We start from the raw sequence: 23,368 nt of genomic DNA, 5'->3' as shown, positions 1-23,368 counted from the left end.
TGTGATAAAATACTTGCTTCACTTCTGCAAAAAGCTTCAGAACTAGTTAGCTCAGAGCCAAAGCCTTCCTTTTTGTGTTTGATATGCTGTTCATATCCTGTCTCAAAGTGTCAGGAAGTTAATTATATCTACCAAAAGAGTAAATATTAATATTTTTTCCATTATTTTTGTTGTGTTAAAATATTAAAAAAAAAAAAAAGCATATTCCCTAATAGTTATCCTTAAAATTGGCCTCTCAGCTTTGGTCACTAAAGGGAAATAGTTAACTGGTTCAGAAGACACACCATTTAAAATCAAGAACATTATTCAGAAATACTTTGGTTGCTTCAACACATTGGCTAGAAGAAACTCTTTCAGAGATACCATGGCTAGATGATATGCTCTTGAGGTAACTCTGCCTCAGTGTAGGTGGAGCTGAAGGGTATTTACTCTTGCCACAATTTCAAACACTACTGGGCTGAACGTATGCTGCTCCTAATAATTTGAGTAGTAATTACTGGCAGTGCCATTGAGTTGCCTCTTCTGTATTCTTCCACTAAGCAGCACAGTGAAATAGCTGACCTTCTTTTTATGTCTCCATTCCCTAGTTCATTGAATGACACTGGAGCTATATCAGGAAGGAATCTGATAAATAATAAAGGTGGTAATTTGACATATGGTGCGATTTTCTGAGGAGTGGAACTTAACACAGCATATTCAGGTTGGAAAGGTTGGTATTTGTGGTAATGCTAAGGAATGCAGATTGACACGTAGCTAGTGCTGCAGTGCACTTGTGCTCTTGTGCTCTGAATGGCATCCCTTCTCATCACAAATGCATGAAGTGGTACCTTGGGGCTCTCTGGCTGAGCAGGGTGGCCAAGGGCATGAGTCTCCTTTGCTTCCAGTTGTGCTGGTTGAAAAAGTTCCTGCTCCCAGTTGCATATCAGGGCACGTTTGCTGGAGGTGTTGGTCCACCTGACCCATCAGAGCTCAGTGAGCTACTTGGAGAACCCTTCCTTAGTCTGGCTCAGTTCATAGAGGGAGGATTAACCAAAAGCATTTAGGTAACATCTTTCCTGATTTAGCTCTTTCTGATATACATAAGCTAGAGAGTACTTCCATGTGCAGTCCACCTGACAAGTCTGAGGGGTCGTTAGTAATGGGATAGTAACCTTTGGGTCAGAAGAGAAGGTGTGTGCAAGGCTTTCTGTGTTCTGGCTAACCACTGAGGTCATTCTCGCCTCTAACCTCACCAAGGTCACCTTGGTAGGTAACTTGTCTTGGACCCATGTGTTGACCATTAGCACTTCATCCATCTGTGTTATTTTCCACCTTTTCGTTTGTTTTTTTGGATTTTGGTTTTGGGTTTGTTGTGGGTTTTTTTTTTCCATCTGTTTAAATAAAAAGACACTGGAAGCAGGTCTCTCTGTTTTCACCATGCAAAACAAAACAAAGCCACAATCTTGTTCAGGTTCTTCACTTTCTGCTGAAATAATTGATGAGGTTTTGTGCGAGTTGTTGCAAAGTGCCTAGAGACTCCTAGATTTGCCTACACTGTTGCCGTGCTGCACTTTAAACAAATTGTTGTTTGTAAAGCAGTTTTGTCTTTAATATAAAAGGCACTGTATAGAAGCAGTTCCTCTTATCTTTTCATAGAGAATTTTCCATCTGAATTGTAAGCTTAGAACTGCTGACTATCTCTTTAACCACTGCCAGATGATGATAGATGTTCCTCCAGCTAATATATATCGTTACTTTTTATCAAGCAAGGCTTGGTTCATAGCTGTAGAAATAATATGATTTACTGGCTTCCAGCCAATCAGATAATTACCTGCTAGTTACTTACCCGGGGCTTTAGTTCATTCTGGTATAAGTCATTAACTTGCTGGTAAAGGATCAGTACCTCATCAGTAGTTTAAATAAGTTCACAATGTTGCCTGCCAAAGTTTAATTTATTATTATTTCATACTATTTATAGGAATACGTATGTGGGGGACAGCTATAAATTGTAGTTACATAAGGCAGCTATTTTGATTGGAAATATCAAATAGTAGCCCCCTATCCATGTGAACAGCATACAAATGTCATAGACTGTTACTTAGGCGCCTTCAGGTCTTTGGGAGAATCTGAGTAGTTTTACATGTACCAGACTGATTGAAGACTTTTCTTTCGTAATACTTAGTTCATTTTGGGTTTTTGGTCATGTTGTTTTAAAATAGTAAGATCAGGTGAAGAGATCATAGGACAGGCTTGTGCTAAGTCCATTGAGGTAATAGTTAAGGCTCTAGCTGTCTTAAAGAAATTGGGGCAGATAATAGACTATTTCATTTCTCTTTTTCTGTATCTCATCCCCCTTTTTGTTTTTTTTCCCAAGAAGTCATAAGCCAGTTATTTGTTTAAATTGTGGAAGAATTGATATAAAAAGCGCCATTCTCAGAATGAGAAAGCTAGGACTGTCTTTGGCCTCAGGAAGCATCCTTTATGCAGGTTCTGCACCCAAAGTGAGAAAATTCTTTTCCTGCAGCCTTATGTTTTTGGTTATAAAGTGTATCTCAACTGATGAATTAGTTCTGTAGCTCAAGGGAAGAGATGCTGTAATTGGTTAGGTCCTAGGCCTTGCTTAGGTGTCTTACATCTGCTAAATAAACTGATGGGTGGAAGGACTAATTTAAGGACAGATATTTCACATTGTTCTTGCACTGGCCATTACTAAATTATGTGTGAGCTGAAATCCCTGAGGGAACTTAAAAATATGTCCAAGTGAAAGGAATTAAATTAATCCAGTTTCAGTTGTAACCTCAAGTGAGAGGAGAGGTTAAAAGTTTCCAGTCAAACAAAGAAGGAAAAAAAGGTGATAGTTCTTGTCTCATGATGTTTATATTCATCAGGATGGATGAGGAACCTGGCAAGAGCCTGAAGCAGTGAATCACCATGATAAGTGGCTGGCCAGCTACCGTAATTTAGAAGTTATCTCAGCTAATACACTTTGTCAGGATCAAATGTACTTGACCTTGGCTTGTTACTACGTGTTTGAATGGTGACTGGAAGAAATGGGCAAAGTAGGGTAAAGAAACAGAAGAGCATGGTCTGCACAAGAAGGCTGAGAGGTAGTGCTTACTGTGGTGGTGTGGGTACTGTAATACTACAGACAAGAGAGAAACCAGGGGTCACTGGAGCAGAAGCAGTGCTAGAAGAGATACTGAGGAGTGCAATGTTAGTTCTCCTGCCCTCCATATTCTTGCAGAAGAAAGCTGAAGTACCCAAAGCTACCTGTGATGAGCTGGTACCTTTTGTGCTGTCCTGCTGTCTTCTTTTTTTTCCAAAAAGCCTCAGCCAAAGTTGCATGGTACTGCATGGTGGATATACCTGTACAGAACATTCCCTGTGGTGTGAGTTCAGCAGCCTAATAAGGATGGCTTAAAGATGAGAGCAGGTATAGAGATGAACTTTGCTGTCTGTTTTTACAGGCTGTGTTAAGTTGATGGCTAAACTAGAAGGAGAGGCAGATTGCCCACCTAATGAGTGCCAAAAGGAAAAATGTAGGTTTGTGTCACTGCTGAGAGGTGTTTCTGACTGAGAAATAAACACCAAAACAAAGCGACTTTAGCTGAAAATTGGATTTTCAGCAGCAGGAAGTACACAATCTGATAGTTTATACCTTTTTTCCCAAAAAACTTGAGCAGGCTGTTTCCTTTCTTTGTCTCTTTTCTTTTTCCCTTTCCCCCCTTCCCCTCTGATCCTCTGACTTTCAGTCCTCTCAGGTCTACCAGTCAGTCTCCATTTGCCTGCAGCCCTGGAAAGAATGTTCTGCTCTAATGTAGAAGTAACGGCTTCTTTTATCTTGTGTGCTTTGGTTATCTCACTTGTGTATCTCAGAGCAAAACTGATGAAAGCCTGCTAAGACAAGATGGTCGTTTTCAGTCTTTAATAGCTTATCATATTTTTAAAATCTCATGAAAGAACTGTGTGCTAGTTAAATGATGATTAATAGGGATGCGTATGAATAAAACATGCCAAATTTTATCTGATTTTGTAATAATAGTGTTAGACTTTTCTCCTTTCTCTGACTTAAGTCTCTATAAACAAAGGGATCAAAAGAGAGCAGCATGTCTGTGCTTGTTTAAATCTATTGGAATTAGTGACATGTGCCCTTTGTTGTCCCCAAGTTCTGTGAAAGCGTGGAAAATTATTATGGTTTTGTTGCTTTTGTACCCAGATAGTTCAAGATTTAAAGCCAAGACCTAACCCACCTGCTTTATATCAGTTGTTTCAAACAGTCTGGAACAGTATAGGAACTACAGTAGAGTTAACTTTTTTTTGCCACAGAAGGGGGAAGAAAACAGGTACTGTAAAACCTGTTCCCTCCTCCTGCTTTTTATGCAGGTCATTATACAGCCACCATTGTGAACCTTTTGCCTGGGTGAAAAGATTGTTAGTTTTAAGGTGGGAGTTCCCCCTTGTTTAGACAAGTACATAGCCACACCTGGAGGTTTTGAATACTTTCCCCCCATGTAGTTAAGTTGACTGGGAAGTAGGTTAGGATAGATAGGATAGGTTAGATAGAAATAGTAGGATAATTTAGATAGAAATAAGCTATTTGTAAAGTGACACAGTCAGATGAAGATTGGCACTAGTCTGATAAAACCAGATCAAACATCTAATTAGAGAAACAAGGGAAGAAGTCAAGTGTTCTGTGAAGCAAAAAGCCATGTGTGTGTGTGACATGGGCGTGTGGTTGAGGGGGACCCCTCCTATTGAAGCCACAGGATTTCAGACCACAGCCCCCTAGCTATCCAGCAACCATCATATACTGGGGCGCTGGGGTGGCTGGACTGCAGTCTTACATTGTAGGAGTTAATAAAGAGTTTATGACTAAAGGATCATGTGTGTTTATGTGTACGACCATTTAACAACACCTGTAATCAAGTGAGGCCTGTTGTGAGAACAGATTTGCAAAGTGGCAAATACCCAAATGGGGACAGGGTACTGGAAGAAAAGGGGGCCCAAGGTTAATATGCAAGCACTACCTCATCCAAGCTCAAGATCAAAGTGTCCTGAAGAGTAAGAAATCTAGTAAGAGTGCCAGGAGACCTGGTTGAGCAGGGAACTACTGAACAAACTTAAGTGGAAGAAAGAAGCTTGTAGATTATGGAAGAAGGGGTTGACCCCTTGGGAAGAACACAAGGATGTAGTCAGAGTGTGTAGGGATGCAACAAGGAAAGCTAAGGCCTCCTTAGAATTAAAACTGGCAAGGAAAGTCAAGGACAACAAGAAAGGTTTCTTCAAGTACCTTGGAGGTAAAAGGAAGGCCAGAGGAAATGTGGGCCTACTGCCAAATGAAGTGGGTGCCCTGGTGATGGAGGATACAGACAAGGCAGTTAGTCTTTGCCTCCGTCTTTACTGCTAAGCCTGACCCTCAAGATTCCCAAGCCTTCCAGACCACAGAAGTCAGGACTGATGAAGACTACCTTGAAGAAGATTGTATTCAAGATCAGTTAAGGAAACTGAACATCTACAAATCCATGGGCCCCGATGAGATGCACCCATGTGTGCTGAGGGAACTGGCAGAAATCATTGCTAGACCCTGCTCTTCATTGTATTTGAAAAGTCCTGGAAAACAGGAGAGGTGCCTGAGGACTGGGGGAAAGCTAATGTCACTCCAGTCTTCAAGAAGGACAAGAAACAGAACTCGGGTAACTACAGACCGGTCAGCCTCACTTCCATCCCTGGAAAGATGATGGAGCAGCTTATTTTGGAGGTCATCTCTTAAGTACATGGAGGAAAAGAAGGTTATCAGGAGTAGCCAGCATGGATTCACCAAGGGGAAATCATGTCTGACTAATCTCATAGCCTTCTATGATGGTATGACAAAATGGATAGATGCAGGCAAAACAGTGGGTGTTGTCTTCCTTGACTTTAGCAAGGTTTTTGACACTGTCTCCCATAACATCCTTGTGGATAAGCTCAAGAAGTGTGAGAAGAGCGGATAGTGAGATGGATCAAGAACTGGCTAAATGATAGAGCCCAGAGGATTGTGATCAATGGTGCAGAGTCCAGTTGGAGACCTGTGACTAGTGGTGTTCCCCCGGGATCAGTATTGGTCTCAGTCTTACTCAGCATCTTCATCAATGACCTGAGTTTGCTGATTACATGAAGCTGGGAGGATAGACTGATACACCTGAAGGCTGTGTAGCCATTCAGCGAGATCTAGACAGACTGGAGAGCTGGGCATGGAGGAACCTAACAACAAGAAAAAGTGTAGAGTCCTGCACCTGGGGAGAAAAAACACCAGGCACCAATATAGATTAGGGGTTGACCTGCTAGAAAGCAGCCCCATCGAGAAGGACCTTGGGGTCCTGGTGGACAAGAAGTTAATCCATGGGACAGCAATGTGCCCTCATGGCCAAGAGAGCCAATAGTATCCTGGGATGCATTAAGAACAGTGTGGCCAGCAGGTCAAGGGAGGTTTTCCTCCCCCTCTACTCTGCCCTAGTGTGACCACATGTGGAGTATTGTGTCCAGTTCTGGGCTCCCCAGTTCAAGAGGGACAAAGACATGCTGGAAAGAGTCCAAGGGAGGGCTACAAGGATGATTAAGGGACTGGAACATCTGTCATATGAGGAAAGGCTGAGAGACCTGGGGCTGTTTAGTCTTGAGAAGAGAAGACTTAAGAGGGGACCTTATTAATGTCTATAAATATCTGAAGGGTGGTTGTCAAGAATGGGCCAGTCTCTTTTCAGTAGTGCCCTGTGAAAGAACGAGGGGAAGTGACACCAAGCTACAACACAGAAAGTTCCACTTCAACATGAGGAAAAACTTCTTTACTATGAGGGTGATGGAGCACTGGAACAGGCTGCCCAGAGGGGTTGTGGAGTCTCCTTCTCTGGAGACTTTCAAGACCTGTCTGGATCCGTTTCTGTGTGATCTACCCCAGGTGTTCCTGCTTCAGCAGGGGGTTGGACTCAATGATCTTCAGAGGTTCCTTCCAACCCCTATGATTCTATGAAATACAAAGTAGTTATATATATAAATAAGTAATTTATTAAGGTGACAGATACAAGTTCACAATATCTGTTGATAAATGCACTGACTATGACAGTGCTACTAGTAGATGCCAATATTGCTAACAATAATAATACAGAGATTCTTTCACCCCTACCCAAATAGTGAAAGTCACAATACCTTACCCAACGAAGTTTCCCTGCCTGGGAAAGAAGAACAGATCAGGCCTGTCAGCCCATTCCAGGGGAGATGCTCTTCTCTCCCTGAGCAAAGGATTTGAGGACTAATTTAACACCTATTGATGAGGTGGGGCTTAGGTCATAACGAGTTTATTGATTGTTTCTTTACAGATTAATGATGTTTATTGATTAGGAAAAAGGTAAGGGAGACAGTGCTTCACATGTGAATTCACCAGGTTAAGTCATATAGGCTTTGATTCTGGCCTTTATGGCATGAGCTCTGGCTATGGAGCAAAGCTTTACTTTGCATGTAGATGCCCAGACTTGCATCTGATAAGAAGTCAGATGAAGCCCTGACCTTTATCGAACAAACTCTGACTGTGGAGCCTTCACTTAGTTTCACAATTCATGCACAGTCCAACCGTGTAGTCAAGGACAGGATGTATCCCTTCCAGCCAGTGAGCCAGGCCTGTCCTCCCTAACAGCCATAGATTAGCCTACTTGTTGGGTCCAAAGGCCGAATGCCAAACCAAGCGCTGCTTATCTTGCACTCCTTTGCACACATCCTTTCAAGAAAGTTAAACCAAAGCACAGTACAAGTTTCTGTTTTCCCAGTCAGGTCTAGGAAGTTAAAAGCCATATGAGATCTCAGGTTTATTCCCAACACTGTAAGGAACATTTGCGTTTACACAGGCATGTCAATAATGGAGTAAGTGGTTGTGGTTTTTGTTTATAATGCCGTTACATTCACATTCTGTTTCTTCACTTGTAGCTGCGCTGAGAGCTTGTGCTGATGGAGGTGCCAATCGTCTCTATCACATCACAGAAGGAAGCCAGGACAGGTATGTTAACAGTAAACATGAAGTCATTGAAGTCATCTCTTCTCAATGAAAGCAAAAAATGAAGGAGCAGGATCTGCTCAGTTACTGAAGCAGCTGCCTGCTCTGTGCAGGCACTTAAATGAACTGTGGGAGCTAATATAATATTTTCTCTATGTTAAATTTAATTTTCATTCCCAGCTACAATTTTTAAAAACACACGGGTGACATGAGATACCTGCTTTCCTTAAGCCCACTATTATTTTTTGCTTCTTGAAGGCCCTGCTTTCAGTCTGTCTCATTTTATGCATCCATCAGAACTAGGCCTTTGATGCAGCTTCTGAAAAACTTGCTGTGCCCCTAGCAGGGGCTGGCTAGAGGAACATGTAATGCCTCTCACCAGGAGCTGAAACAAAGTATGTTGTTTCCATTCCTCTTATGAGTCCTTAGAGGAAATCTGTTTGGTTTGTAAAATGAGATGGGTAATAAAATAGGAAGTCTACACTTCTTAATTATTTCTAAATTAGAATCAGGGTATCATATATGGCCAAAGGCAAGTACAGAGTTTATCTATAAATGTATATGCTAGATGAGGAAATAAGACTGATAGAAGAATATGTTACTGCTTTGTGTAATGGCGTTTAAAATAGTAAAATATCCCAGGTTTTTGTCCCCAAAAATGTCAAGCTGAGGTTTTGTTGCAAAATACTGCATTCAAGTGGTTTCTCATTTTTATAGTGGAACTATGAAACACTGTGTAATCTGAGGTTACTAGAGATTCTTTGTGCTTGTCCTTAGGATTTTCATTTGTTTTGGGCAAGAATTAATAAATAAATAGTTTAATAAAAGCAAAAGAATAAAGCTGATTCTTGGGGCAAAGGAATGAGACAGGTATTTGGTAGAACTTACAAACTTAAGAACAGTTTTGTTCATACAGCAAAATCTGATACAGATATTGTTTTTCATATCATGACAAGTGTGTGGTGGAAGCCAGTTTCCTTCTGTCCTTCTAAGCAAAAATAAGAGTTGGAGAGAAAGACTGTAGTCTTAAAGGAAAGGTTAACTGAAAATTTCTTCCTTTGTTACCTGTGAGAAGTTTGATGGCTGAGATCAACAACTGCTAAAACAGAGACTGAAGTCTTGTCAGGAACTGCTAACTGTTGTAGAGTATTCCTTTTATTATCTTCTATGTCTTTTCTCTGAGTAGTTGCCCACAGAGCCATGCACAACTTCATCTTGAATTTCAACAATAATCTTTTCGACTTGAAGCAAGCAGTTCTCTTTGATAATGGTGGTGCTTTCCAAAGAACAGCTTTCCATTTTACCTTCTCCTGTAATCCATTAATCTCTTCTGCACATCTTTGTTTGCATTAAATAAATATAATTCAGGGGGAAATGGATTATTATACCTTGAGTGAATAGTTCTTCAGTTTTACATACTTGGCCCTAGGAGTATTCTTTTTCTCTATCTTTCTTCTTCTCCTCTTAATTGCTTTGAGTAATTGTATTTTACCTTCAAAGTGATTCTTTTGAAGCAAAAAAAGACTTGCATAATTTTGATTTTTGTCTTTAAAGAAGTCATTCTACTGGAAAGAATATTAATTTCCTTCTCTGAAGTATTTTCTCTTAAATTCTGTGTCCAGTGTTATTAAAGAGCTGTCTGCTTAGACTCTACTGACATGCTAATCATTTTTTAATGCTGTCTTAACCTTCTTTTTAAAACTATTTTATTCAAAGCCCAGATATCTCATTGCATTTTATCAAAATCTAAAAACTTTAGTCCTTCAATTCTAGAGAGATTATTATATCCAAGAGATATAAATAAAGAACTTGATTGATGTTTTGGGCTTAATTCTCGGTGACAGCAAAGTGTCCCTCTGCTGCTGTGGTGGTGTGAACATTCTTTTAGAATGGAAATAAATTATAGCATTCTGGAAAAAGGACAGCTTGCAATATGGGGCTGTTGTAGGGCTGTTTTCCTTTGGAGGTAAGTGAAATAGCTGCTACTATATTGAAGGGTCCATTCCAAATACCAGAAAAATATATGACTACAAATTACCTCAAGAGATGTATCCCTCTTTCAGTCTGCTTTAAGGTGAAAACAAACCTATTGATTCCATTCCTGATGCATACCTAGTTATCTAGTTCTTAAAAATCTTCAAGTGGGAGGCTCCCCCCCCCATACCCCATCCAGCTTCCTCTGCTTTATGCTAAAATATGCCCAGCCTGTTCTTTCTTTGTTGGTCATCTTCTCTTACTGTTCTTAATGGCCTCTCTTTAGTTAGTCTGTATCTTAATCTTAAAGGGCTGTGGCTCAAGCTGGGCAAGATGCTCTACAGGAAACTTACCCAGTGTTGAACTTGATTCTCATGTTAAGTTGGCCTACTCTGTTGAATGGAAAGCAGCAAGACCACATTCAGGGGCCTCCTTTTTCCTGCCTCTATGGATTTTCTGTTTTCTCCCATCAGTGTCTTGACATGTTTCTGTGCTTGAGTAGGTCACCTCTTCCCAAGAAGCCAGGGAAGCTCTTGCCTTCATCTCTACAGTGCTGTGCAGGCTGCCTTAGCAATGTGACTTCATGTCATGAGATCAATGCGAGATTTTTATGTCTTCACCTGTTTTTATCATGTGTTGGTTGGTTTTCCCATAAGATTGGGTAAAAACTAGCTAAAAAATCTGGATTGCAGTTATCCTTGTTTGAAAACAAACAAACCAACCCAAAAAACCACTTAATTTTTGTAACTACTAATGAGGAGAAATCTTACTGGGTTTTTTCAATGATGTGTTTAAACAAATTATCTTCTAGAGCAGCAGGGGTAGGAAAAGTAGCCAAAAGGGCAGGATAACTTTTCTTGGAGAGGCCTGTCTTTGGGAGGTGTCAGTGCTTGTGACAGGGGAAAGGCAAGAGGGAAGAAGGAATGGACTTCTGCACTCTGTTGCTTTTCTCTCTGGCTCTACAACCCAGAAAGGTTATTTTCCTTAGACTATGTTTTTCCTTTATAAACATCAGTTCCCACTTTGAAAAAAGAACTACTGCTAAACTGTTCTTTATTGCTAAACATTTGCAGCTAATCAGAGTTAAAGGTGAGTTACTGATCTTTATGGGTTTTTTTTGCTCTGTGTTATTCTGTCTGCCTTCTCTCTCCTGTGGTGCATTTCTTAAATATCTATGAAGCACCGTTATACACTTCAGAGTTAGGTTGTTCCTTATCTGTATCACACAACAACAACTTATTTCTCAACACTTTCTGATTAAATCTTAAGGCATTGATTAACCTGTGTGTCACTGGCTTTAGGGTATAGTGAAGGTGAAGATGCATCAAAAACTATCATTGTATTGGCACCCAGAAAAACAGTCATTGGTACTTGTGTTTAGGTGCTGTTTTCCAGAGAGATGTCAAATCCATCGTGTACTCAGGTTTTGCAACATAAACAGCTTCAGGTTGAAGAGGGGAGCAGTGGGCTCTAAAAGAGGAAGGATATACCTATCATAAAAAAATACTGGATTTCTAGGATTCTGTTTTGTATTTCAGTATATCAGACTTACTGTAGGACATGAATCATGGAATCATAGCATTGTTTAGGTTGGAAAAGTCCAACCACCTAGTCCAGTGCTAAACCATGTCCCTAAACACTGCATCTACATGCCTTTTAAACACCTCCAGGAAAGGTGATTCAATTGACTCCTTGGGCAGCCTGTTCCAGTGTTTGATAACTCTTTAAGGGAAGAAGTCTAATATCCAATCTAAAACTCCACTGGTGCAACTTGAGGCCGTTTCCTCTTATCCTGTCAGTTGGTACTTGGGAGAGGAGACTGACCCCCACTTTGCTACAAATTCTTTTCAGGTAGTTGTAGAGTGATAAGGTCTCCCTCAGCCTCCTTTTCTCCATACTAAACAACCCCAGTTCCCTCAAACACTTCTCACAGGACTTGTCCTCCAGACCCTTCACCAGCTTTGTTGTCTTTGTGTGGACATGCTCCAGCACCTCAAATGTTCTTGTAGTGGGGGGCCCAGAACTGCACAGAGCACACAAAGTACAGCCTCACCAGTGCAGAATTACAGGGGCATGATAACCTCCGTGATCCTGCTGGTCACACTATTCCTGATGCAGGCCAGGATGCCATTGGCCTTTTTGGCCACCAAGGCACACTACTGGCTCATGTTCAGCCAGCTGTCAATCAAACACCCAAGGTCCTTCTCTGCTGGGCAGCTCTCCAGCCACTCTTCCCAAGCTTGTAGCTCTGCTGGGGTTTGTTGTGGCTGAAGTGCAGGACCTGATACTTGGCCTTATTGAACCTCATGCAGTTGGCCTCAGCCCATCAATCCAGCCTATCCAGGTCCCACTGCAGAGCCTTTCTACCCTCAGGCAGATCAGCACTCCCTCCCGATTTAGGGTCTGCAAATTTACTGAGGGTGCACTCAGTCCCCTCATCCAGATCTCTGATAAAGATACTGAACAAGGCCCCCACACTGAGCCCTGGGGAACACCGCTTGTGACTGGCTGCCAGCTGGATTTAACTTCATATGCCACAACTGTTTGGCCCGGCCGTCCAGCTAGTTTTTTACCCAGTGAAGAGTGATTAGAAGAAATAGACTCTGTAGACCTGGGAAGATATAAATCAGGTATTCTTTATTGAAGCTCTGGGTGCGTGGGGCATTGTTCTTCCAAATGCGCACACCAGCGGACGACAACAGTACATTTATTCATTTAAATATACAAATATACATTTATTCACTTAAAAATATACATATGCATTACCTAACAAAAAAAACCACGCAGGATTATTCTGATTAATTCCCCAAATTCATTATAATATTTGAATCATTTCCCAGAAGTCATTATCATAAAGCTATGCCCATTCCCACATGCGGACTGCCTCTCAGTGGTCGTGGGCAGGGGTCTCTTGGAGGAAGGCTTGTAGTCTTCTTCACTGTGCTGGGTCATGTTGTTCCTCATTCTGTCAGGTTGGCTGATGTACCCAGCTGAATCCTGCTTCTTGGGCTCTCAGGCCAGACACATCCTAGATCAACACAATACCTCTAACAAACATTAACAGATTCTATTCTACAACATCATGTAGGTTTGGCAAATTTAACCCTTAAGTCTCTAATTCAAGAATATACCGGGCTAAACCATGAGCAGCCAGTTTCTCCAGGAGAATGCTGTGGGAAAGCATGTTGAAGGCTTTACCAAAGTTCAGGTAAACAAAATCCACAGCCGTTCCCTCATCCTCTTAAGTGTGTCACCTTGAAATAGAAGAAAATGTCTGTTAAGTAGGACCTGCCTGCCCTGAACCCATGCTGACTGGGCCTGATCACCTGGTTGTCCTGCACGTGCTGCATAATGGCACTCAAGATGATCTGCTTCATAAACTTCCATGGCACTGAGGTTAGATGGACAGGCCTGTAGTTCCCAGGTCCTCTTTCCAGCCCTTCTTGTAGAAGGCCATCACATTTCAAGGAATCATAGAATGGTTTGGGTTGGAAGGGACCTTCAAAGATCATCTAGTTCCCACCCCCCTGCATGGGCAGGGACACCTCCCACTAGACCAGGTTGCTCAAAGCCCCATCCAACATGGATGACTACGACCTCCCTTCAGGTAGTTGTAGAGAGTGATAAGGTTCCCCCTGAGATGGAAACAGTGACAAGTGGTGTCCCTCAGGGTTCCTTACTGGGCCCAGTGTTATTTAGTATCTTCATTAATAATATTGACAGTAGCATTGAGAGCACCCTCAGGAAATTTGCCCAAGACACCAAGTTGGGTGGGACCTTATAGCAAACTTCAAATACCTGAAAGGGGCCTATGAGAGGAGACCTGAGCACAAGAGCATGTAACAACAGGACAAGGGGTAATGGTTTCAAGCTAGAGAAGAGTAGATTTAGGTTGGAAAAAAGTAATATGAGGGTGGTGGATCACTGGAACAAACTGCCTAGAGAGGTGTTGGAGGCCCATTCCTGGAGACATTCAAGGTCAGGCTTGATGGGGTTCTGAGTAATCTGGCTTAGGCCCTGCTTATTGTAGGGGGATTGGACTAGATGACCTTTAGAGGTCCTTTCCAACCTAATACATTCAATGATTCTATAGTCAGGTAAAATTTAGGCACTTATGCAGAAAACATGGAATGAGATTTTCTGAGTATAGTTATACTAGAAGAGTACCGTGGTCTTGTCTTTAAAAACTATTTGTTGTATGTTTTGAGGAGGATGTGAGATAGTCACATGTATGAAGTTTTTCTTTATTGATGTTGATTTACAACAGGATATGCTCCAGTAATGTTTTAAAAAAATAGGCCTCTGAAACTGTGAGGTCAAAGCTATTTGAAATGGCTCTCCCATGGCTCCTGGTGGTGAAGAGTTCTTTGACTGGAGTGATTACACTGAAATCTGAGAAGGTTGAAAGCTGAGGTGGTGCTTTGTTTGTCAAATTGCTTAAGGAAATCTTTTACATCTCACATTTTTGCCTGACCTAAAAACTGTAGCAGTGTTTAAAGATCAAAATCTGGACCTTGAGTTTATCCTAATAAATTGTACAGCAGTGTTTGGAAAACCCATCCACATCCACAGGCTGCTCCTCTAGGAATTACCTGGTTTAGGATCCATTTTTAAGTCCTAGCTTTCTTTAGAAGACTGCCAGGCATCAACAAATTTAAAAAAAAAAAAAAAAAGGCGAGCAACTTCTCAGTGTTTGGAAATATTATTCCATTTGGAGTTACATAATGAATTTGTTTCAGGTAGTGCAGATGAGAAATTCTCAAGATACATTAAGTTCATCTGCTTTTTGGCTTTTTCATTTATATCTTCATTTTAATTACTTTCTCTCAATTAGGTTTTCAAATACATTTTTATTCCAGTGACCATAATATGTATAATTCAAAGTTTGTTTCAGAGGTGTCAAGAGTTGAATATCAAGAGATACTCAAAGATTCAGTCCTCAATTTAAATGAAGATTAGCTTCCTGTATTGGGAGGTGTTCCCTGGAAGTACTAGGGAAATAACATCACTAGGCATGTCAGGTGTATTGGGTCTCTGAATCAAATGCTCACAGAAATTATGAGAGGTGAAAATCATTGGTGCTGTTTTTACTGCTGGGTTTCTCTTGATATTAAATAGCAATATAAAGCCAGACCAGGAGTATGTATTCTTCTGGAGTTATTGACTAAATCGCTATAGTGCTTTATTTCTGTTCAGTTAGTTATCAGGTGCCATAAAGGAAAAATCTGCGAGTTACATACTCATACTTCAGATTCACTTGAGAATTTTAGGAGGGGCAGAAATACTGTGTTTTGCAGATCACACGAAGTGGAGATATATTTTGAGGGAGACATCAGCAAGCAGCTGTAAAAGCTGTTTTACAGCTAGGTTCACTTGGAGGTGTTTCTAATTGTAGTTACTGCCATATTCCCTGAAACATAACAGAAAACGGACAAGGGCTTTTCCATCATCATCTCAACTTGAAAATCAAACAACAGATTACAGTCTGGTTAAAAAAATAATAGCAATAAAGGTACATGTGCCTATTAGCACAATTTAGTTTAAGATACTGTTTATGTTGAATTTGTTGCTTTTGCAAACTGGAAATTGTAGAATATTAGTAATATTCATAACTGATAATGATGACTGGTGACAGTGTTACCCGTTGTTGTGACTCCTGAATTTTAGATCTCTGCTAGCAAGTCTCATTATACTGTTACCAAAGGTATGAAATGGCCAGCTTTGCATCCCTGATGTACATGTATGTACATGGATGCATACAGGCTTTCCTTCTTTTATGTCAGGACATGCTGGAAGTAGGTTACTGCCTTAGTACAGGACCACTCTTTCTTTACAGGAGAAAAGTAAGAAGAATAGAACTCTTAGGTAGAACTTCTGGATGTGATTCACAAGTAGCAAAGGTAGTTGTACCAGGTTTCATCTAGATTCTACAGGTCACCTGAGCAGGAGGATAATATAGATGTGGCACTATATAGACAGATAGGAGCAGCTTCACATTCATAAGCCATGGTCTTCATGGGAGACTTCAACCACCCTGACATCTGTTGGAAGAACAAATCTGCTAAACACAAACTATTCAGGAGGTTCTTAGAGTGCAAGAATGATAACTTCATTTTCCAGGTAATTGAGGAACCAACAAGGAGAGGTGCTGTGCTGGATCTTGTCCTCACCAACAAGGAAGGAGGGTGAGGGATGTTAAGCTCAAGCGCAGCCTAGGTTGTAGTGACCATGAAATGGTGGAGTTCAAGATCCTTAGGGCAGCAAGGAGGGCTCACAGCAAACTTACTACCGTTGACTTCAGAAGGGCAGATTTCAGCCTCTTCAGGGATCTGCTCAAGATTGTGTCTTGGGATAACATCATGGAGGGTAGAGGAGCCCATGAAAGCTGGCTGATATTTAAGGATCACCTTCTCCAGGCTCAAGAGCATTACATCCTAACTAAGAGGAAGTCAAGTAGAAACTCCAAGAGGCTGGCATGGATGAGCAAGCACCTCCTAGAAAAGCTCAAACTTAAGAAGGAAGCACACAGAGGGTGGAAGCTAGGGCAGGTATCCTGGGAGGATTACAGAGAGGTTGTGTGAGCAGCTAGGGATCAGGTTAGGAGAGCCAAATCCCTGCTAGAATTAAATCTTGCCAGAGATATTAGGAACAATAAGAAGAGTGTCTTTAGGTATGTTGGGGATAAAAGGACATCCAAGGAGAGTGAAGGGAACGGATGAGGTAGCAACATAGAATATTGAGAAGGTTGAGGTCCTCAATGACTTCTCTGGCAAGTGCTCCAACCTCAAAACAAAGGCCACGGAAGGTGAAGGCAGGGACTGGGAGAATGAATTACCCCCCACTGTAGGTGTAGAGCAGGTTCATGACCATCTAAAGAACCTGAAGGTGCATAAATCTATGGGACCTGATGGGGGCTGGCAGATGAAATTGCTAAGCCTCTGTCCATCATATTTGAGAGGTCATGGCAGTCTGCTGAGGTTCATGCTGATTGGAAAAAAGGAAACATAGCCTCTGTTTTTAAAAAGTGGACAAAGGAAGACCCAGGGAACTACAGGCCGGTCAGTCTCACCTCTGTTCCTGGCAAGGTCATGGAGCAGATCCTCCTGGAAAGTCTGCTAAGGCACATGGAAAATGAAGAGGTGATTTTTGACAGCCAACATGGCTTCACTAAGGGCAATTCATGCCTGACCAATCTGGTGGCTTTCTAGGACAAGGCTACAGAGATGGTGGACGGTGGCAGAGCAACTGGCATCATCTACCTGGATTTGTGCAAAGTGTTTGAACTGTCCCACATGACATCCTGGTCTCCAAACCAACAAGGCATGGATTTGACAGATGGACCACTCAGTGGATAAGAGATTGGCTGGATGGCTGCACCCAGAGAGTTGTGGTCAACGGTTCAGTGTCCAAATGGAGGCAGTTGACGAGGCGTGTCCCTCAGGAGTCAGTATTGGGACTAGTGCTGTTTAACATCTTTGTTGGAGACATGGACAGTGGGATTGAGAGTACCCTCAGCAAGTTTGCTGATGATACCAAGCTGTGTGGTGTGGTTGACACCCTAGAGGGAAGGGATGCCATCCAGAGGGACTTTGACAGGCTGGAGAGGTGGGCCAGTGCCAACCTCATTAAGTTCTACAAGGCCAAGTGCAAGGTCCTGCACCTGGGTCGGCACAACCTCAGGCACAAATACAGGCTGGGGGGGAGAATGGCTAGAGACCTGCCCTGAGGAGAAGGACTTGGGGGTGGTAGTAGATGAGAAGCTCGACATGAGCCACCAGTGTGTGCTGGAGCCCAGTGGGCCAGTTGTGTCCTGGGCTGCATCAAAAGAAGTGTGGCCAGCAGGGCCAGGGAGGTGATTTTGCCCCTCTACTCTGCTCTGGTGAGACCCCACCTGGAGTGCTGTGTACAGCTCTGGTGCCCTCAGCACAAGAAAGATATGGACCTGTTGGAGAGGGTCCAGAGAAGGGCCACCAAGATGATCAAAGGCCTGGAGCACCTCTGCTATGAGGACAGGCTGAGAGAGTTGGGGCTGTTCAGCCTGGGCAAGAGAAGGCTGTAGGGAGACCTTACAGCAGCCTTCCAGTACTTGAAAGGGGACCTACAAGAAAATTGGGGAGAGGCTTTTCATCAGAGAAGATAGTGATAGGACAAGGGGTAATGGTTTTAAACTGAGAGATGGGAGATGTAGGTTAGATGTTTGGAAGAAATTCTTCACTATAAGGGTGGTGAGGGACTGGAACGGGTTGCCCAGGGAGGTTGTTGATGCCCCATCCCTGGAGGTTTTTAAGGCCAGGTTGGACGAAGTTTTGTGCAACCTGGTCTAGTGGTAGGGTTCCCTGCTCAGGGCAGGGGCGTTGGAACTTGATGATCTTTAAGGTCCCTTCCAACCTTAATGATTCTATGATTCCATGATCTTACATTCTCAGTCAATCACCTTTAAAATAGCAGGCAAATAGCCTTTAAGAAGGGCTAAAATGCTGTGCTTGTTGTCTCATCAGAGTTTCTGACGCTTCCTTGTTAAAAGCTGAGCCTATAAATGGGCCAGATAAGATCCTTCTGAAGTCAGTATTTAATAAGGAACAGTCCTATGTGGCAGCAGGCTTGATCTCCATTAGCACTGCACATTTTTTGCCTCAGTCCACAGATTGTCTCCTTTATTTTGATAAATCAAGGCATTCAAAGACAGCATTAGAGCCCTATTGTTTTAGCCAGGTCAACAGACCTAAGTGTGAGATTCTGCTTTTCTGCACTGATGCTAATCTTGTTAAGGGGTAGACAGGAAGGACCAGGACAAAATCTGGGGAGATGAAGTGATGAGCAAACACAAAAGAGATTGACAGCTTGACTCTGGCTGCCAGTGAGGTGCACTGCCCATGAAACTGAGGTATTCCAGTAAGTGCACTAAAAGCCAAGTTCTAATTGCCAACCAGGAAAAATAAAGGGTCGTGATTTGCCCGGAACAGTAAATCTGAAAGAGAAAAAAACCAAACAAACACCAAAACCCAAAAGAAAAATAATTAAAAACAAGAAAAAAAAATCAGGAAAAAAGAGTGGCTGAGGAAAGGAGAATATTGGGATACTTTAATTTAATCCCAGGTCTCTCAGTCAGAGGGTTTGTGTTGCTTCAGCTTCTTCAAATAGCTGTATCTGTTCCTCTAGAGTACTGTAAGTAGAGGAATGTCATCTCCATCTGGGTGATTTCTGGCTTTATGACATGGTAAAAATCATTTATGGCCATCCCGATGCTAGAAGTTAGGACTTTGTAGTGATAAAACACCCGTGCATTGAGTCACCGTTGGAAAAAGCAGCTTGGAAAAGAGTCTTGAGTTGGCTAAGAGCATTCAGCACTTTATGGTGTTTCTGTTCATTGTGTCTAAGGAGTAATGATCAGGATCCAGGGAAAGCTGGCCCTCTGCATAGCGTTAGGGTGAAATGTATGCCTGTGTTTCTTTTGGATCTCTGAATATCAATAGAAATGAAGGATTAGGCCAACAATAGTTTCTTTTATGGAGAAGTACTTCTTACAATTGTTTGGGGTAGGCTGGGAGTCAGAGTTTTATTGTGTTAGAAACAAAGCAAAGCTGGAAAGTTCTTGGAGGCCTCAAAGCAGGACAAGTCTCTGCTGCAATAGTAGTTGTCATTTAAAATTTAAAAAATCAATTTTATATTGAATGTGGCACGAGTGATCTTAGATTTCAGATAAGCTCTGTTAAGAATGCCAAGATCAACGTTCAGTCTCTGAACACAGAAATACACATACTGCCAGTCTCTTAAAATGAATGTTAATAAATGACTTTAAAATTGACTGTTTTGCACTGTTGCCCTTCAGAGATTTAGGAAAGGATTACTAGAGCTATAGTGCCGGTTCACCTTTTCAGCAATTTTTTTTCATAGTCTAGCAAAGTCCCAGAGAGAGGTGATGTAGTTCCTTCCACGTAACTTCAAATTACAGAATATTACATAATGGAACTGAACATAAATAACACGCATAGATAAATTATTGAGATTAGTTTTTGCTGTCTCCAAAACACTCTTTCACTAAACTTATTAGTGATTTTTGGAGCGTAAACATATTCTGGATGTTTATTTCTTGGTTCTCTTTCCTATTCTCTCTCTTCAGTAGACTCTGCTCTCTTTTTATAGATATGTGAAAGCCAAAAGTTGTGACTTTTAGCAATCTGCATTCAAATGAGTGCCTTTATTTTGAGAACTGATGATTGTATGCTTCAAATTAGTTTAAATTCAGTATTACTGAAACCAGTAACTTGCAAATGGTGGGCTTTATGCATTATAGAGTATAATGAGAAGTAAAACTTTAAAATATGAATCCATTTATCTTTAAACTGTTTTTCCTAGTTCTGCTGAAATTTGTTTTTAAATTTAATTGCATTCCAGGAGTGTTTCTGTTTTACAAATGGACTCTTTCACCTTTTCATTTTAAAATGTTTTGTGCTGCAGTTGTTTTCACAGAAAATGCTATCAGGAACAACGAACTGTGTTCTCAAACTATGATTAAGGCTACTTATTTCAGTTGATAAATGAGAATAGTTAATAAATTAATCATTTAGGGCCAAGTGATGAGTACTCTGTGCCTTTTCTGACTTATAATCTTCTTCTGACTTCTGACTAAGTCTTCTAATGCCTAGATGCAGTTGTATTTTTAAAAAAGATATTATGCTCTGTCTTACAAGCAGACTGTTTTTTAAAAAAGTTTTAGGCAATATACCTGAAAATGATAGTGAATACCAATCATAGAGATATGTGGAGAATTCTGAGTTTTGGGCAAGGAAATAAAGATCTTTTGGGATAACAGGTGAAAATATAGGGGGCAGTGGTGTTAAAAGATAATCAAAACGCAACTGGAAGCGGCGTAAGCTATACAGAAGCATCTTGCCTTCCAGTCCCAAATAATTGGGCAGAATGATGTCTGACCACGTGGCAGGATGTGAAGCCAGTAAGGTAGATTGGATCCCAGGTTACAGTGTCATAAAATAAATAGTGATCATAGAATCATAGAATCATAGGGGTTGGAAGGGACCTCGAAAGATCATCTAGTCCAACCCCCCCGCCAGAGCAGGGTCACCCAGAGCACATCACACAGGAAGGCGTCCAGGCGGGTTTTGAATGTCTCCAGAGAAGGAGACTCCACAACCTCTCTGGGCAGCCTGTTCCAGTACTCTGTCACTCTCACAGTAAAAAAAAATTTTCTGATATTCACCTTAAACCTCCTATGCTCCAATTTGTATCCATTACTCCTTGTCCTATCACTGGTCATCACTGAAAAAAGCTTAACTCCATCTTCTTGACACTCACCCTTTATGTATTTGTAAACATTGATGAGGTCATGCATGAATCTTCACTGGGGTTGTCTTACCATACTTCTCTACCTGTGTGAGATGTTCCATACGAGTAAGTCTGCAGTCTGTCTGCAAACTGGTTTTGCTGTCTCTGCAAAACTCTAGACCAGTATCAGCACAACTAACTACAAAATTGAGAATGTTTTGGGCTGAAACATGCAGTAAGGTAGTAGGTTGGTTTCTGATACCAGAGTGAGCTTGTTCTGTAAGTATGCCTTTACTTGGTACATGTTTTCCATATCGTTTATCTTTTTGTAAGCACTTGTGTACATATAAGCACCTCGAGGACAGATTGGTGCTGCAAAGGTTCTCCTAGAAGAGTAAACTTTCGAGAGGTGAGAGAAGAGAGCAGTAGATGAAGGGCTAGATGACAGTTTCAGAATACCACCAAAATACCTGTCTGGTGTGAGACAGTGATGATGAACACATACAGAATAAACATGCATCTGTCCTGCAGTAATCCTTTTTAGCTTAAATAGCTACATATGTATGTACTGTATACATAAAGTACTGAAATGGACTAAGAAGGAAATACATTCCAGTAAAAAGCTCAGGGCTTTTTTTGGGTTTGAACTGATGTCCTGATTTATTCCTCTGAGTAGCAATGAATATTGAACTAAATTGACTGCAAAATGAAAAAAGGTCAAACAATACCTGAGAATGAATACAGCTCACCATGCTTGAAATTTATGTTTTACTCTAGAGGGAGAAAAAACAAACCGGAACTGACCAACAGCTGTCTCTGTGGGCATGTCATGCAGTTTTTGATAGAAATTAGGTTTTGGTTTTGTTTGGGTTTTTGAAATGCACTGTATAAATGAGAGAAAATTAAGATTCTGTGCAACTTTGTCAGAATTTCTAACACAGGTTTTTCAGCTTTTTAGTTTTAGTGTTACTTAATTCTTATTTAATGTCACAACACAGGAATAGATGAGACCTGTATTTGCCAAACAGGGACCCAGATCGCCTTTTCTAGAGATTCATGATCCTCTATTGACTTAATTGGGAAGGGATTAAGCTCTAGATGTCTAAGTAATTCCACCCTCTCCATACATTGCCCTAAATTCTTGCAATGTAATTAATGCTTTATGTGATGCATCACTTCTCCACGGTGATTGCAAGCAGGGAAACTGCCACAGCTAGATCTAATGTTTTCAGCAGCCTGGTACTGTTCCAACAGCCTGGGAAATGGATGGAGCAAGAGTGAGGCTCTTGCTGCTGCTTTGTTAGTAAGCAGGTCCTCCAAAGACTGGGCCATAATCCATTTTTATCCCTTGTGCTTTAAGAAACCTAACCAAACAAAGCCACCAATCAACCAAAAAAAAAAAACACCCAATGAAACAAACCCAACTTTTAGCTGTGTTAGTTGTGTTTGAGCATCTATTACTCTTGATTTCAAGTTCGAAGCAAGAATTGGCAGTAGTTGGAAATTGTTACTGCTTATTGTATTCAGAATTACTTGTAATGCCCACAGAGTGGTCAAAATATTTAGTATAGTCTTTGGAAGCAGTTACACCAAGAATGAAATTCATCCTATAGCAATAAATTTTTCTTGTACTAGTAACTCTTGAGGGGTATCCCATCTGCACAAGCTGCTTCACTCTCAAACTGCCTGACTTTCCCTGGTTGTTAAGAAATTCCATCCAAAATAAGTTATTTTTGACATAAAGCTGAGTGGCCCATTCAGGGTACTCACATCATGTGGCTAATGGGAATGTGAGAGTAAGATATTTTGGATCAGAGTACACACGTGCATGCAGTTTGCTCCATATTTCTTTCATTGTGTCTTTAAGCATCTTGAATGCTGTGTAAAAGGTGTCTGGCATGTAAAAAAGAATAGGAGCAGGAAATAATCTTGTAGCTGTTCCCCTTCATTTATTCGTTGTAAGCATTATGGATAAAGAAGAGTGGCTGTCTAACTGAAGGTAGTATTAGGGATTTGCAGCTTGAGACTGGATTATTCCACTACTGTGGAGAGAGCTAATAGGATGCCAGTGGATAAGACTGATAGGGATTGGTAGGTTAGAAAAGGTAAATT

The 23,368-nt window shown here is 41.3% G+C and overlaps 1 protein-coding gene across 2 annotated transcripts in view; it reads left to right on the top strand.

Annotated features, from left to right (window-relative positions):
• Positions 1-23,368, top strand: part of TPK1 (thiamin pyrophosphokinase 1) — a 341,274-nt gene that overhangs the window by 130,439 nt on the left and 187,467 nt on the right. For both annotated transcript variants that reach the window (XM_051611450.1, XM_051611451.1), the window contains one exon: positions 7,933-8,002. In XM_051611450.1, coding sequence (XP_051467410.1) covers positions 7,933-8,002 — 70 coding nt within the window. Of the gene's footprint in view, positions 1-7,932; positions 8,003-23,368 lie in introns of those variants that run through there.

The sequence above is a fragment of the Apus apus genome, chromosome 2 (genome assembly GCF_020740795.1).
Source record: "Apus apus isolate bApuApu2 chromosome 2, bApuApu2.pri.cur, whole genome shotgun sequence".
Classification (NCBI taxonomy): domain Eukaryota; kingdom Metazoa; phylum Chordata; class Aves; order Apodiformes; family Apodidae; genus Apus; species Apus apus.
Note: the sequence above shows the minus strand (reverse complement) of the source record. Positions and strands in the feature narration are given on the sequence as shown.